This window comes from Eurytemora carolleeae, unplaced genomic scaffold, assembly GCF_000591075.1.
Source record: "Eurytemora carolleeae unplaced genomic scaffold, Eaff_2.0 scaffold486, whole genome shotgun sequence".
Lineage (NCBI taxonomy): Eukaryota > Metazoa > Arthropoda > Copepoda > Calanoida > Temoridae > Eurytemora > Eurytemora carolleeae.
The window spans coordinates 121,689-138,854 of record NW_019396419.1 but is presented as its reverse complement, the minus strand read 5'-3'; the positions used below and the strand labels follow the sequence as shown (position 1 = coordinate 138,854).

The 17,166-nt window shown below is 33.4% G+C and overlaps 2 protein-coding genes across 2 annotated transcripts in view; one reads left to right on the top strand and one right to left on the bottom strand.

The window, feature by feature from the left end:
- The window catches only part of LOC111702942 (structural maintenance of chromosomes protein 3), a 30,169-nt gene extending 17,566 nt beyond the window's left edge, over nucleotides 1-12,603 (top strand). The window contains exons 17-34 of the mRNA XM_023474760.1: nucleotides 1,130-1,193; nucleotides 1,917-2,010; nucleotides 3,196-3,301; nucleotides 3,969-4,068; nucleotides 4,625-4,692; nucleotides 4,835-4,904; nucleotides 5,072-5,145; nucleotides 5,673-5,794; nucleotides 6,208-6,406; nucleotides 7,178-7,238; nucleotides 7,827-7,908; nucleotides 8,686-8,781; nucleotides 9,078-9,250; nucleotides 10,357-10,465; nucleotides 11,006-11,118; nucleotides 11,277-11,407; nucleotides 11,882-11,987; nucleotides 12,283-12,603. Of these exons, the coding sequence (XP_023330528.1) occupies nucleotides 1,130-1,193; nucleotides 1,917-2,010; nucleotides 3,196-3,301; nucleotides 3,969-4,068; nucleotides 4,625-4,692; nucleotides 4,835-4,904; nucleotides 5,072-5,145; nucleotides 5,673-5,794; nucleotides 6,208-6,406; nucleotides 7,178-7,238; nucleotides 7,827-7,908; nucleotides 8,686-8,781; nucleotides 9,078-9,250; nucleotides 10,357-10,465; nucleotides 11,006-11,118; nucleotides 11,277-11,407; nucleotides 11,882-11,987; nucleotides 12,283-12,303 (1,789 nt within the window). The 3' untranslated portion in view covers nucleotides 12,304-12,603. The remainder of the gene's footprint in view (nucleotides 1-1,129; nucleotides 1,194-1,916; nucleotides 2,011-3,195; nucleotides 3,302-3,968; nucleotides 4,069-4,624; nucleotides 4,693-4,834; nucleotides 4,905-5,071; nucleotides 5,146-5,672; nucleotides 5,795-6,207; nucleotides 6,407-7,177; nucleotides 7,239-7,826; nucleotides 7,909-8,685; nucleotides 8,782-9,077; nucleotides 9,251-10,356; nucleotides 10,466-11,005; nucleotides 11,119-11,276; nucleotides 11,408-11,881; nucleotides 11,988-12,282) is intronic.
- LOC111702946 (selenoprotein M-like) lies at nucleotides 12,601-16,376 on the bottom strand. Its single transcript, XM_023474766.1, has 5 exons — nucleotides 16,236-16,376; nucleotides 15,413-15,534; nucleotides 14,790-14,829; nucleotides 13,496-13,647; nucleotides 12,601-12,892 (listed from the first exon to the last, which is right to left on the bottom strand). The coding sequence occupies exons 2-5, from the start codon at nucleotides 15,520-15,522 to the stop codon at nucleotides 12,826-12,828; spliced, it is 369 nt and encodes a 122-aa protein (XP_023330534.1). The 5' UTR covers nucleotides 15,523-15,534; nucleotides 16,236-16,376; the 3' UTR covers nucleotides 12,601-12,825.
- Nucleotides 16,377-17,166: the final 790 nt, after the last annotated feature.

Here is a 17,166-nt window from a genome sequence, read left to right as displayed (position 1 = left end):
ATTGGACACTAATGACTTTTAATGATCTCTAATGACCTTTAATGACCTCGACCAATAAAAAATGTTTTAACTATGGCTTCATTCATATCAATCGAAAGTTAGAAACCCAGGGAATACTGCAAGGTAATTGGAGTGTATGTGTACCTTTAAAGTATCCAAAAAGTCAAATGTTTTAAATTTACAGTTCAAATTTTGCCGCCGCCGCCCCCTCCCCCACAAAATAATTGGGGCTTTGCGCATATTTGGCCCCCACCTTGATTTATTTCTGTGTACGCCCTTGCAAAGGATTAAATTTCAGGGACGACAGTACGTACATACGTCTATCTCCTTATATTTCTTTACTACTGTAAACAATAAATAGGGTATTAAAAGACAGTATTCGTGGCAAAAAAAGATATTTTACCCTTGTAATCGTCATATTTAATGAGTTTCAGGTCATCTTTACAGACTCATTCTTTGTGGGTTACCCTGTATATGAAGGGTAGGTGGAGGGAAAATTGGGAACAATTTACTTCATTTATTTCCCCCGTAAGAAAAATATATTTTTCACAAATCAAATTCGGCGATAAATCTTGATTTTCAGGATGATTAGGGGCCGAGGAGGTTGATTTTTCAAGAAAATAATGCATTAGAGGTTTAATATGAGACCATAGGAAGAATAATAAATGTAATATGTTTTCTTGTATGAGTCTATGCTGTGCACGCATACTATGCAGCCGTATTTAAGCTTGTATATATGAGTCTACTAGCTTGGGAACCAGCTCTGCCCAGGTTACAAAAAGTTACTCCCCTCGTTTACCTGCACTTTACCGGGAAACTAAATTTTCGCTATAAAAGTCAATCCACTCAATTTAGAATCTCAAACCCAAACTAAGAACATTCCAGAGGGCCTCCCGAGTTTCCCAGTAAAATTTGAGGCAAAACGGTCCAGGGTTTCTCGAGTTATGATCTGACAAACAAACAGAGATTTCAAATATATATACATATAGAATATGCAGCTCTTGTATATATTTTCTTGAATGCGACTACGCTATGCAATGAAATGCATGTCCTTTAACTCCAATGGTCTCATATCGTGTCTGGTATATTGTATTATACACTTCTTAATATCATTGTTAATATATTTCAGGAAACTTGGTGAATTCCAGAACACTAAACATGCTATACTTCTTCTACCTAAACTAAGATTCAGGGTACTCAATTCACATTGCACAATGCACATATTTGGGTCATTTTAACCAAGGAGAATTAAATACAAGGAGAGGGCGATAAGGTTTCCGTACACTTTGCTGTGACGTTTTTGGACTGCTGAAGAACTAGTTTTTGCGTAACAATAACAAAGGCAGCCGATCTTATGTAAACAAACATGAGTTAGTATACGGTGAATCTTCATCTAATGCCAGAGATGCACCAAATGTCTGTTTATCCTTTGTGTTATTGTTTACAATCTTTATTATTGTTGTTACGCAAAAACTAATTCTTCAGCAGTCCAAAAACGTCACAGCAAAGTGTACGGAAACCTTATCGCCCCCTCCTTGTATTCAATTCTCCTTGATTTTAACCAACTTTTACAGCCTCAAGAAGAGGTGCAGGAAATTTTTTGTCATGTTTCTTTATTCAATCAGCAGCCATAATCCAGTTAAAAAGTTGAAATCATTGTTAGCAAATTTTCAAAACATGTCCTTTTTGTTTTGTTATGACCCATTTGAATAAGTAAAATCAGCTTATTGAGAAAACATGGCAGTTTAGGTATATTTAGAAAATAAGTCTTATACATAAATGAAGACTTAATTGTTTATTGTAAAACTTTAAATAAAACAAAGTTGTAAACAAATCTTAACTCGCTTTATAGTTAAGGCACTGTTTCCATGTACATTTTTCTGAAGAAAAAAAAATAATTTTAATAATTGTGTAAGGAGGAGTATATGGCTTGCATGAAGTTTCTCTTCGGAAGCTGGGTTCTTTGCAAGAACACTGATGTTGCGGTTGAAGTTTCTAGAAAATATAAAGGTAACCAGATCAACCAGATCACCAAGATCAACCAGATCACCAAGATCACTAAGACTAACCAGATCACCAAGATCAAACAGATCAACCACATCGAGTCAGGAAACTGAAAAGATATATTAATTATAAAGTCGAACTGAAGGCGTGACTAATCATTAAAAAAGCTGTATACCTGATGCACAAAAGTAGTGCGCAGGATTTTAACCAGTCCAGTGGTTTTATTGGGTTTTATTTGTTTTTTTAGGATTTTTTGTGTTTTTCAATTTAAAAATAGTTAAAATTTACTAAAATTCATACTAATTCATAATATTAGGACTATTTAAGCAATAGGTTAACTATTCAGCCTTGAAGTCCAGAGTGCCAAGGTTGCGTACTTCGAAGTTTGATTCATTCAATATAATATTTTTTTAATAACTCCATATTCATTTGTTTTAATTCTTAGGAAATGAATAAATGTGTCAGTTTTAGTGCTTTGAACTCTTAAAAATCAACACAGTTGATAGTAGACCTTATTTCATCACAAGAGTTAAGAAAAGGCAATTTAGAAAAATTCTTTATAAAAAATATAACCCAAAAACGAACAAAAGCCCATTTACATGTGTTTCTTTTTAAGCGTGTTTTATTGTTTTTTTTTTGTGCTGTTTTTTATGCAAACCCTGTCCTCGTGACCTTTTCCATGAACACTCATCCTGAAAGTGTTTCCGTCGACCTTGTTGGGTCATATAGAATCCCTCACTACGCTCGTGATGCTTTAGGACCCAGCAAGGTCTTGGGAAGCCTCGGCAATGTAATAGTCCCTCCTATATTTATTGCATCCCTGTTGCCTCCCTGTAATGAAGAGATAAATAGTTATTTTATTAAAAAGCACATGGGTTTGACCTTTGAATGGGTTGAGATGGTTGGATATCGGAACAATCTTTTTTTGAAATTTATTCTGCACCTATGCCAAAACTATTACTGTAAGTTCCGGGTAATCTTAAGCACTTTTTATCACCAACCTTTTGCTACTTTTTACATATGTAAACCTTAATTTTTCACAACATTTTCTAAAGCAAAAAAAACATTTTTTTTCTTGATTTTTTTTTGAAAAAGTATAAAAACTTGCTTTTTAATGACAAATTTTTCATATACCCTAGGTTTATTAAAATATTTCTCAAATTCTCTACGTTCAAATTTATTTATATTTAGATTACAATTTCATAACTACTGATGGAGATAAGGTGGAGAGTAAAGGAGTTATGGTTGGAGGGACCAGGAGACCAAACAATATGTTCAAAAGATTCCATCAATACACGTAGGATTCATCTTGAGTTTCCAATTTTGAGTCAAATGTGGTTTAAATGAAGTCCTTACCCTCCTTAAAAGGGACTGTAAGCGTAATTTTAAGTAAACCTTCATGCAAAGATGGCAATGCCCTATTTGTACCGGTGCCCTGGAAAGTTTTGTTTCTTCAAGTATAAATGAGATATATATGTTTTTGTTACTTTGAACTTTTTTCTTTTGTGATTTCCCTGTCCATTTCTGGCTTATATAAGTTTTATTTTGGAATCAGGTTGGGGGGGTTGGTTGGAGAATTTATTTCAAATATTAAATGAAGGGAATGGGATTATTATCAATTGAAAGTTGTGTCAGTTTTTAGAGTATAAAACAATACATATATGGGAGCTTCTTTTTATAGAAAAGGCTTTGTCCGATTCATAAAGAGCCATCAACAATACAAAATAAATTTTTATTTGTTTGTCGTGAAAACTGTTTAAATATCACAATTTCTTCCATTATTAAAGCATTAATCTGCAATTCACTATAAAAGAAAAACCTCACCTGAACATAATCAATTTCGATCAATACAGATCAGAAATGCTTTGAAGGGTACCGTTGTGAATCGGACATGCCACTCTATAAATGAAGGGTCATTTAAAATTTCTTCTACAGTCCGTTTAAATTTGTTAAATTTTGTTCAGAACTAGTTTGGATGAGTTGAATGAGCAGAGAGAAAAGTTGAAGGAGGACAAGGAGAACTTTATCAAGCTGGACCAAGAGAGGCGTAGTATAGAAACAGAGGTAAATAATAGATGGAATAATCGGCGTTGCCCGTGGAATTAAAGGAACTAGTTTTAAAGAGGAATAAAATTTAAGCCTTTGTTATCACCAGGGAACCCACTACCCATGGGTTCCATAAAAAATAATTGGCCCAGTCGTTCCAGCCTTTTGGATGGCTATGGCTGACATATATATATAATATATATATATAAATGAACTTGAGCGTTATTATATAGACAATAACAAGAAAAGATATTGAAATCTCACATGTTTTTAATCAGAACTTCTTTAAAAAGATTTTAAAAAAGTTTGGTTCCCTGGCTTTTGTGTGAAAACTAGAGAAGCTACGAGGTCGCAAAGACGCGCTATTAGTGTCGTATAATATTAACGTTTTATTTATAGTTGCATTTAGGTGTTTAATTGAATTCTTCAGATAAATAGTTAACATTTAAAATATCTTTCTAAAATAATGATCGTTGGTTTGACTTGTTTTAAAAAAGGTGTTGTTAGTTCGGGTTAGATCTTAAATCCTTGCAAAAGTTCCTGAAGCCTCTCTTTCTCAATACATTTTTATTAGTTGGAGAAAATAGAGAATAGATCCAGCAGGAACTCTCATACGGTGGAGCGTTTACAGTCAGATCTCAGGTATCATCATCATCATCATTATCATTATCATCAATATTTTTGTTGTTGTTGTTAGTAATTAGTATTAATACTTCCATTGAAACATTGATATCTAGAATTAATATATTCTTTTTTCTTCCTTTAAGTAAATACTTACTCCTAGGTTACTGGTGGAGAGGAGGAATGGGTTAAAGGAGCAGGAGAGCAGGGATCTTATCTCTCTTAGAAAGAAGGTTATTATCTTTTCTAAGACCTGTTTACTACATATCCACTCAGTGTTAGAAATGGGACAAGTGATAGTTTTGGAACTAATGTCCCCTGCACTTTAAAATAGAGTTAACTGATTTTTTCGTTTTCAGTTACGAACCTTATTTTATTGTGTTTAGCGTCGTTTTTCTAGTTGAGCGAGATGGAGAGTTCTAAGACAAGGATATCAGAGTTGGAAGCAGAGTTAAGGGTAGAAATGAAATCCAGGTAGTTTCATTAAACATCAACCTCATTTCTTGCATTGGTTAAAGTTTAACAATTGCCACCACCCCCCCCCCCCTCCTAGGCGTACAGGTGTAATTTTTTTAAAGAAATTCCCTTGAAAATCAGAGAACGAAACGTTTGCTTTGGATCGCAGGTTGGCCATGAAGAACTGATTTAAGACATTGACTAAGCTTGAGAAAACTATTCTTAGCTGGATATTCTTTTATTCCCTTTATTTCTTTTTTTTTCTGAAACCATTTAACTTAACAAATTAAATTCGGCCAAATTATAATTCGTTTATAAAATTTACTTATAACAAAACATAAATTAAGAACTCATTGCATAAAAAACAAATGTAAAACATGAAAGTGTTTTTAAGTTTTATTATTCACAATGTACTTATATCAGAGATAATATTCAGAGGAAATATATTATTTTCATCTTTTTCCTCGGGCGGATCCTGGATCTGGATATTTAATACAAAAGGTTTGTTTGAGGATAAATATTAAATGCTAAATACTTGTATTGAGGTTGAGTACGGCAGAGAGAAGTGAATTGGAGAACCTAGATAAAGAGCTGAAAGTCCTGAATAAGAAGTTTAAGAGTCTCTCCAGTAAACTTAATATTCAGAATATGCAGATTCAAGATGCAGGTTGGAAAATAAAAAGAACAAATTCTTTATTTTGTCTAATGGATTGAGTCTTTTCCAGAAACTGAAATCGGCGAATCCCCGTATCTTTGCAACCAGGATATTTAAAACTTTGACTAATGATATAACCGAATTCATAGTTTAAAATATCTGAGGTCTACCCCATCAGGTTGCAAAGATATAGTGATAAAAACAGAGTTTTTAAAGCAAAATCTTGCAATAAAACTATTACAAAACCTTTCCTAAACGGAATCACTCTATTAATGAAGTGAAAAAGTAATCAAGTCTTTGCCACTAACTCAAATATTCTAATCCATATATATTTGCAACTTACTGGTGTAAATCTTTTATATTTTAAACTTAGATTAGTTGAACAGTATTTATCAGAGTTTGTGGCAAATACTCGATTCTTTTAGTAAACGATGTTGAACTAAAGCTGAAGCGGAGGGTGGATGAGCTGAAGGATAGAAAGGAAGGTTCTACCTCTAGACAAATAGAATTAGGAAACCTGAATTCTGCTCTATCCATCACCATACTGCAGAGGAATGCCTGTAAGATCGCACTCGGAGACCTGAAGGAGACAGAGTTAAAGCAGATCGCAGATCTTCAAGCAAGGTAAGTTTTTTATAATTTTGTTGAAGGAATCAGCAACAGCATGTTTTTTTCAAAGAAAATCCTTTTTTATCCCACATTATGCGACATTTTTGTATCTACTCCATTCTTGATTTAATTTTTTGTATCTACTCCATTCTTGATTTAACGCAAAAGTGTGCGCTTTTAAACAAACAATTACGTTTGGTTGCATTTAAATTGATTTCAAAGTTAGTTTTTTTATCAATAGCTCTAATGAAAAACGAGTTGTTTGAAAAAACAAGTTGACGTAAAAATACGATCTGTTTAGCACATATACCTTACAAAGGTCGAGCCTTAAGAGATGACTTCAGATTTATTAATTTTATTTCTTTAACTCAGAGTTCAGTGATGCCAGTGCTTAGGATCCGGATTCATTGGATCCGCAAGATTTTGTCTTCCTGAATCCGGATCCAAGGGGCAAAATATCATCCAAAAATTTCGGAAAAAAACTTCTACTCTCAAAACCCAAATCTGAACTGTTGAAAAAAGCGATATTTTATAAAGGAACTGAGTAGAGGCTTTAGATATTTCTAACTATGAATTCTTTTTTATCAAATAACTTGGGTTTGAAATATCAAAGGTCCACACTATCAGGTTGAAAAGATAAGGATTAGACAATTGAATTTGTGGCAAAAACTCAATTCCTTTCCTGATCTCTGATTATATGGTTTATCAAGTTTTAGCATAAAAATCGGCAAAAAACTAGCTTAGAAACTCAGCCTTGTCTGAAACTAATCTACCTCCATGTGTTAGAAATGTCGAGGTTGAGAAGATGGAAGGTCAGAAGGTTAGACTAAATGAACAGAAGGAGAAGGTAATTATAATTTAGTGAATAAGAAGTTTTTACAGGAATCCAAATAAATCTGAAAAATTCTGTAAATAATTTCCATAGATTAATTAAAATAACAGATAGGACACTAGATGTCGTCTTTTCGAGATTCCTGTGTGTTACGGCCACAATCCCAGAGGCAACAGCTGAAAGGAGTTACACGAAGTCGGCGTAGAACAGGCTCTCTCTTTCTGTCTTTGTTCTACGCAGACTAGACGTAACTACTTTGTTCTACTGCATCAGGGTTATTGTGAACGTAACATACAGAAATCTTGAAAAGACGACAAACTGTCCCATCTGTTATTTTAATTAATCTATGATCGTTCTCCTAATATTTTCCTGGTAAAAAATGTTCATTAAAATAGGTTTTATATTAAAAAAATTAAATAAAAAATACACAACATGTCTAGAAAATTCCTAGAATAAATAAATATAAATATTTTCAAAGAACTGTAATTTATTTATTTATTTATTTTCCAATGTTTTTATTTCACAGATTTCTTTCTAAAAGCTTTAATTTATAAGGATTTGTGAATTTCTTTATACGAATTTATCGGAATTCTAAATTTTCAGATTTCTGCCAAGCTGTCAAGGTTTGAGGAAGAGAAGCTTGGATTTGAGAAGAGAAAAATGGGATTGGAGAAATCAATTTTAGGTAAACAGCAAGTGTACTGGGTTATTTATTTAGAAATGTACAGTTCAGTTATCTCCATTATTTTTTATATATCTTTTATTCTGGTTTTGACCAGTACTATCTGCAGGGTGGCCAAAATGTACGGATTGTACGGATTGATTTTTTTTTAACCCTAAAATTGTACGGATTGTACGGATTTGTTTTCAAATTGTACTAAATGTACGGATCTTTAAAAAAATGTACGGATTGGTTTAAAAAATGTACGGATTGTACGGATTTTTTTTTAAAAAATTGTACGGATTGTACGGATTGTTTTTCGAAAATTGTACGGATTGTACGGATTTCTTCTGAAAATGTACGGATTTTTGTACGGATGGGTTCAAAAAAGTTTTGGCCACCCTGTATCTGCTAATTAAACATTAATCATGAATAAGACTGTTAGTTTTTTTATTCAATGCTGATACATTTTGGTGGCTTGTGCTAGCTTGGAAACCCAGCTTTGCCTGGAAACTAAACTTTCTCTATAAAAGTCTACCAAACTCATTTGGAATTTTAAACCAAGCTGAGAACACTGTTATTCTACCAAGTTCTCCAATGAAAATTTGAGGCAAGTCGGTCTAGGGCATCCAGAAAAAACAGAGATTACTACTTTTCTACAAAGTAACTGGAGAGTGCCTGTCCAGATTTATTTTATAATTCATGGTCATTAAATTACTCCCACCATTCTTTAGCAAATGTCACCCATGGGCTACCCTTTTTTAATCGCAAAATATTCATACAAAACAATTTCTATTACAGAGCTGGGAGCTGTGAAGGATTTTAAGAAACGGTATATGGAATCCAGTAAGAAGACTCTTCTTTCAGCTATAAAAACTATCAATGAACAGCTCAATGGTAAGTGGTAAAAAAAACGAAAATACATCAACAATCCACATGGTAAATGTGAACCAGGTTCGTACCCTATATTTAAATTTTAAATGATTGACATAATTTTAAGTTTTAAAGAGGCCTTCCTTGGCACCCCTTAATTCGGTGTATTATAAAACTGTACTCAAAAAAACGTTATTTTTGACATGATCTGACAGAATTTATAATTCGAAATATCGAAGGTCTACAACATCTAGTTTTAAAGATATGAGGATTAAAAGATTAGACTATTAAAAGAATATAGTTCATCGTGTTTTTTAAAGGCATGGAGAACATCAACCACAGGTGTGATTACGACTACACCATGGTAGAGGAGAACAAGGCCTGGATGGAGGGACAGCTGGAGAGTATCCTGGAGGAGTTCGAAGCTACCAAACAAACACATCAGATGTTAAAGGAGAAGAGGGTGGAACAGATAAGCTTCACCTTTACCCAGGTCAGAATCACTGTAAACTCAAGCAGTTAGAGCTAGCTGTACACATATTGGTTTTATAAGGCAAAAATTGGACAGCATATCATATATATCAGATCCTTCTGTAGGAGATTATACTATATTAATACTAAATATATCAGATCCTTCTGTAGGAAGATTATACTATATTAATACTAAATATATCAGATCCTTCTGTAGGAGATTATACTATATTAATACTAAATATATCAGATCCTTCTGTAGGAGATTATACATATTAATACTAAATATATGAGATCCTTCTGTAGGAGATTATACTATATTAATACTAAATATTCCACATACAGTTCTCTTGCTTCATCTTAGGGAGGAGCACAAGAAAAAACATTTAATGTACACATATACCCAGGCAGCTATATGAAAAGTTGCAAAAATTTGTAAAACCATGGGTCGACTTTAAAGTGTCGCAACGCCTTGGTCTTTAATTTAACATCACTAAATTCCTTGTTTTGGAAGACATAGTCAGTAGACATGTATATTTTTATAACTAGAAAACACTAGATTTTAACTTTGTGTTCAAGAAGTTTCCAGTCAAATTCTCATCGGTTTTTGAATCAGAGCTTGCAATTTCTAGATCACTGTGTATGCCTCCCCACCCCCTTAAAAGATTTATGTACTTGGCATCGCAATGCACAATGAAACAACATGTTTTCAAATAAAAGAGAAAATCTTTTTTTCGCATAATCGCAGCAACAAAATTGCGCCTAAAATTAAAATCTTACAATTATAGATTCCAAACTTTTTTTCGAAACCCTCTGCTGAGTGCCGAAGGAACGGATTTAAGTTTTTGCTACAACTCTGATTTTCTAATCATTATATCTTTGCAACCCAATGTTGTGGACCTTAGATATTTCAAACTATTATTTCTGTGAGCTCAAATCATCTAAGTTTGAAATACACCATCGGGTTGCGAAGATATAGGGATTAGAAAATCAGAGTTCGTGTCAAAGGCTCAATTCCCTTAAGACATTAAGGCAATGAAAATCATAATCGTCACGGGCTATAATTTGATTATGAATAATTCACCAGCACATTTTATAAATATATTATTCAATATTTGTTTTGTTTAGGTTCAGAAATATTTTGAGGAACTGTTCAAGATTGTTGTACCCAATGGGCATGGAGAGCTCCTGATCAAGGTACCGGATGGAGAGGATCATTCTATAGAAAATGCTACAGGAAAACATATTTATACAAATGATCCAAGTTATAATCCGCCAATTCTAAGAACCACAATGTTTGGTTTTGTTTAAGGTTTGAAAACGTCAAGTAAAGAATAAGAAAATAAAGAGACATTAGTGAAAAAGATTTATTTCGTGGTTTTCTTTGAAACTGTAGAACAAGCTGCAAAGCTTTATGATCAATTATATACACGATATACGATCTAAATTGAAATAATGATAAAGATAAAAACAAATCATAATTGTTTATCGCTTCTAAACAAGGTCATAAAAAAATTAGAACAGTAGATGAAAAATGATATCATTGCTTGGGATTAGAGGAGCTCATGCAACATTTTTTTTCACTGGTAACGCCGGGCCCTTAAGCTGGTTATTATTATTATTACTCTGGCCCTGCCATAATGTAAATGAAAAAAAATAAATACTTATTTAATTTTCTGAGGTTTCTTTAATATAAACAATAAACAGTCAACACTCAACATCCATAAATAAGGTTTCAATTGCAATTTACATGATGAAATATGTTTGACTGAGATAGGTTTGGAGATCAAGGTATCCTTCACTAAATCCAAGGGACATCTAAAGAACCTAAGTTCTCTCTCTGGAGGACAGAAAGCTACCATCAGTCTCATCTTCATACTCGCAATCCAGGTAGAAATATTTTACATAAATACATGGCCTTTATTTTGTTTGCGGTGAAAATGTGACTCTGCCCCCAGAACTATTTAGAAATGTGATCCTGCTCCCTTCTATCTATTCTATTATCTAGAAATGTGATCCTGCTCCCTTCTATCTATTCTATTATCTAGAAATGTGATCCTGCTCCCTTCTATCTATTTGACGAGGTGGATGCTGCTCTGGACGCTGAGCATAGAACTGCTATAGCAAAGCTTGTGCGAGCTCAAGCTTCATCTGCTCAGTTTGTCTGCACAACTTTTAGGTAAACATAATACATATTCTTCTTACAGGGTTATCCTCAATAGATGAGACTTCAATGACAACCTGAAACTCGATACAACAATTGAACGGTTAGATTTCTAGTTTAAATACACTCTTAATATGGTATTTGAAAGATTTGGTCTAGAAAGAGACAAGTTTACTGCTGCAGGGAACCATGCGAATCAACTTTTAGACTGAATTCTCATTCTTTGTGGGTAACCCTGTTAAGAGTTGATTCAAATGGATACCAAGTAAAAACAAAAATGGCCAAAAACGTAATTTAATTTAATTAAATAGAAAAGGGGGATATAGTAGATATGGTAGATAAATCCATTTCATTATTTGCTTGAAGCTTATGTTTTCTTTTCATGTTATCGATTTTGAATCAACTAGAAAATGTGAAATTTCTGATTTTAGTTTTCCGAACTCTCTGAACATGGTAAGATAAAGGTTTAATTTTATAAACAATTTTTAGATCTGAGCTGGCTGAAGAGTCAGACATGTACTTCGGAGTGATGATAAGAAATAACGTGAGCAAAGTGAAACAGATCAATAAAGAGGATGCTCAGCAGTTCCTCAAGGTAAACTTGTATCTTCTAGACCCTTCATATTTGAATATATCACAAGTATTAGACAACAAACATTTTTATTCCCAACCAATAAGATGCCATTAAAACTTACCTTTTTAAAGAATGGTAATATTTTTTTAATTATTTTTTATTCAAATGTGTTTGAGGAATCTTTAAAATTTGAACAAAAAAATTGTGATGAATTTTGAAAATTTACAAATTCGTGCATGAAAATTAGATAACCCTGGGATATTTCTTCCAATATTCTTACTTAATTTATTGCATTTATTGCACTTTTGTTATTCAGGGTTTGGAGAGACAGAATTGAGATCTCATCCTCAGCGAACAGATCCATTAGTTTCTCCTAGAATTAAACCAGTCCCAAGAAAATCTTCAGTTTAAATTGAAATTCAACAACCTCAGTAACTGCAAATTAGATTTAGAAAGTAATCTACAGTATTAAAACAAAGAAAGTAATATTAGTACCAAATCAAGAAAAATCGTTAAAATCCAAACAATAAAGTGATAATTTGTATCCTATCAAAAAGAAATATATTCTAGAAAGTAACTTTGTAAACTTACGAAAGACCAACTGCAAATGTCATGTGATAAATAAAAAATGAAAATACATAATTTTTATTTATTTTGTTTCTGACTGAATATAAATGCTTTAAACATGCGTACATACAGTACATAGTTGGAAACGGGTTAAGTGCAAAGGCTGGGTAGGGTGTACTGGCGTAATTATCAGGGTAAAGAGAAGTTTAAAAACTTGTTCAACTCTACCCGTCATAGTGCACAGGAACAACCCTCCCCTCCTCTCACCGGTGCAATTCATGAAGTTGTTCTTCTACACTTCGTCATGACCAGACTTCTTGGGTAGTCCCTTAGATACCATCATCTGGTTCAGCTCCTCCCTACAAGAACACAAAATTAGTCTCCATACAAAGCGAATACAAGATCCAATGTTGGTGAACAGTACTCGGTATATACTACATATGAGTTTGAACCAGTGCTTAGGATTCATTTAATTTCGATGCGGATGCGGATGCGGACTGGAAAAAAAAACGAATCCGGATCCAGGTCCTCTCTTCTAGATTTACTGACTTTGTTACTTGTATAATTTGTTGTCTTATTTTTTTCAGTTTTTGTTGATACCCTCTTGGATCCGCATATGGATCCGGATCCAGATCCAAAGAAGCCAAAATCTTACGGATCCTTAGCACTGATTTAACCGAAGATAGTTCTGTGACTCCATTCGATTATCTTACTTTTTTTATAATTTGAGGAAGTCAAATTATTTTCGAAAGGTGTAAAAAATTAAAAATAAAAAATCTTCATCAAAAAAGCTGCCACTGATTAATTTATCTAAAATGTGTGTTCCAGATAAGGATTGGAAAAAATCTTGCAACATTTTAAGATTTTTTGTTCACCACATATCACTGAGGACGGGTTAAAAGTCTGTCTCCTTATTCCCAGGTTTATTGAGACACCCTATTTGGTCAATAGTAACACCTCACCTGGAGAACTTTTCAATGTTTAATCTCTCTAGCTCCTTCCCAGCCTGGTTGTAGAAAATGGCCTCCGGAGACTTCCCGGGGACTTTCTTGAACACGGTCCTCTCATACTTAGACTCCAGATCCCCGTAGATGAAGTTCTTCACCTCAGGGAGCTGTAACAAATAAGGAAGTTATAGCAGGGGTGTTTCTTGAAAAATCATTCCCCTTCCTCCCCCTTTTTTGAACATCATTTTGGTTTGGATTTTTAATGTTTATTTCACAGAATTGTGGAAAATAGTTTTTATGTAAAAATGAAAGATAAAAAAGTAGCCTTTTCATGTCCATTTTTTCCGATCTTCAAAAATAGATTCTTAAAAGCAGTGCTTAGGATCCGGATCCGCAAGATTTTGGCTTCCTGGATCCATATCCTCAAAAATATTACGATCCACGGATCCGGGTCCAAGGGGTAAAATATCAACCAAAAACTGCAAAAAAAAACTTTTTTACACCTAAAACCCAAATCAGAACTTTTGAAGAAAAAAAAATTTCCTCATTTCTGAATGGTTTATTAAGCTTTAGGATAAAAATAAGTAAAAAAAATTGGAACAAAAAATTTGAAAATTATTTTTTGTTAAAAAAATTCGGTAGATCTTAAAAATGACCTGGATCCGGACCAATTTTTTTCCAGTGCGGTTCCAGGCACTGCTTAAAAGCTGAGTTATGGACAGGCAATGATAATTAATTTTAATTTCTAAACATTATGATAGGCAACACTCGAGCCTAAACCTCAAGGAATTTCTTTAATCTACAAAATACTTATTGGTTGGATTAGTCTCAAAAAAAATTTTCATTATGAAGAGGAATGTTTGCAAAAAGTGATATTTGTGGGGGAAAAACATATTTTCAAAAATCTTTGATTTGCCTAAATAGAGGAAACTTCAATTAGCAAAAATAAGGTGGAATGCATAGAATAAATTATAATAAAATCGTGGTTTTTTTCTGCAATCACTTCATTTTTACACATAGCCCATATATATATTAAAAGAAACATCGGAAGAAAATACACCAAATCACTGAACAAAAAATTTACTGAAACGCAAGACATTTTTATTACCCATCAATGAGATGTCATTAAAACCTTCCTGATCATAAAATGGTAGCGATTCAATAGATATTTTTGTATTCGCTTTTTTTACAGTGAAAGAAGTTAGCAAAAATTTAAATAAAAGAATTGGATTCTGATTTCAGATCCATTTATAAAAGGAAGGATCCCGGATCCGGATCAAACTAAATTGGTTTTTAACAATTTAACTACCTTGTTCAATCGTCATCCGGAGCAGGACTCAACCACACATCTTAAAATGAGATACTCCAACTTATTTTCATTAATTCATTAAGTAAAATTTCCCAGATTTAGAAACTGTATTCTGTTCAAGTTTGTTATGTTGTATTGTAATAATAAAATGGAACTATAAGCGTTATTTAAAGTGACCCTCCATGCAAAAATGGCAATGCTCTATATTCACAACGGTAACCTGAAATTATTAAATCTCCGACAAACCGATAGCGAACATTTAAAAAGTTCAGAATTATCTACCCGCCAACTTTGCCATCGGCATTCGACAAATAAAGTTAGTAAAAATGTTTCCTGGGTACCCTTAAAAGATTTGTCTGATCGAATATAAATGAAGTATGTTAATAATTTTTAAAACTAGTTTTCTTATTTCTCTACCACAGTGCCTTGCGCATTTCTGTGAACGTATCCGAATTGAATCCTTAAAATAAAAAATAAAAAATGACAATATCTTCCACATTATTGATCAGATAAAAGTTTAAAGGGTAGCGATGTAAATCTGGCATTGCCATCTTTGTATGGAGGTTTACTTCACTATGCTTACAGTCCCTTTAAGGATAATTAACAAATATTGGAATTCTTACTTAAATATTGTGTTATCTTCAAACTCAACACCGTCCTCGCCTTCAGCCTCATCCTCTGTTCTCACAGAGGCCACAAACAGGACCAGGAGGCCCACATACATCAACCTCATCCTTGCCAACCTCTAAATACAATTGAAATAATTTAACAATTGATGAGATTTGCAGATGTTACCTACACATAGGGATGGATCGTTTTCACTATTTTATAAAAAAAAACGATCGTTTCGTTTTAAACCAATGAAGAAAGATAGTTTTTGAAAAAGATAAACATTGAAACGAAAATTCGTTTTTTCATTAGTTTTTATAAATGATTATCAACCCTACCAACACAACTCCAGGTGTATTTAGCGATATTCTATTCATAGCCTTGAAATATCCACCTGTTCATCGCAACATTTGAGTTTATAGAAAAATTTAATTAAACAAAACTAGAACTTAATTCATGCATAACAATACAGGCCTTTACCGTAATATACAGAGCGTCTTATAGATTATCTGCAAAACGCCAAAATACCCACAATGCGCATTATACTCGAAAACCTGGTACTTTATATATTGCAAGAAAATTTCTAAATGAACATTTTACATTTTCTGATTAGTCCCTTTACATCTCAATTTAGAGCTATAAACGATCTAATATGATAATATGATAAGGGACACCCTGTATATCAATTCAAGCTGAAAAACGTCAAAAAAACAGCGCCTAGATTATCAAGGTTGGATAAAGAAATGTTGTGTATTCGTGAAAAATACTAAGAACAAAGTACTGAGAGAAATTATAGACTTTAACTCGCAGAAAATAAGTTTTCTTTTTGTTGTTTACCTATTATACAGCTAGGAAAGACTCGTCCTCCTAGTGTAACTGTTATCGTCGGCACAATCCGGCCTGTTCAATATCAACGGAGGTAGAAACAAATATGAAAATATTAAAGTTCCTTGTTGGCGTTGAACCCCTCTTGTAGCCTGGGACAAGTCGCATTCTCCTATTGGTCGAATTTTCTTGTCTGTCCAATCAGAACACAGCTTTAGCTTTCCCTACCGGTACGCAGAAAGCAAAACAAGCACTGTAAGCAGACAGATAAAAACGTCTATTTAAAGTCAGAAGTAAAACCGTAAAAGAAATAAAAGAAATTCTCAATAAGGTTTATATAATTTCATTAAACAGGGTTCTCTACCCCGCCCCTTTTTGTCTGAACCCAATTTTCGTATACGTGACAAAAATTCAACACACAAAAACCAGATCCCCGTAACCGGGCGGAGGGGGGGGGGGCATGATCCCAATTATTCGGAAATAAAACACGGCAATTGTGTGGTATCATCATTATATGCAGGCACTTATAATAATTTAATTTAAAGCTATAAAACAGCATCAAAGTATCGTATATTCATATTCCATTGCAATTTCATATCACACAGTCTTCTCTTAATCTCCAATTTTCCATTCAATAAAATAACCAAAAAATGTTTTTTTTCTTACACAAAGCACTTATATCCGTACGTCGTACGAGGGAGGGAACCCCAGGACGCCATGAGAGGCCTCCGCTATGCAGACATGAGCCTCCCAGATTTGCTAGGTAGACTCGAGCCTCTGCTATGCAGCATATTGACCATGCGCAATAATGTAATGTGCCTGCAGTGTGTTACTGGAGGTTTTTTTGTTTTTAAACTTTTGTTTTAAGTTTAAATAAAAGATTTTTTTACAAATTTTTCAACAAAGTGTCATATGAGAGTTTTCTTAAAGATAAGAAGTATTT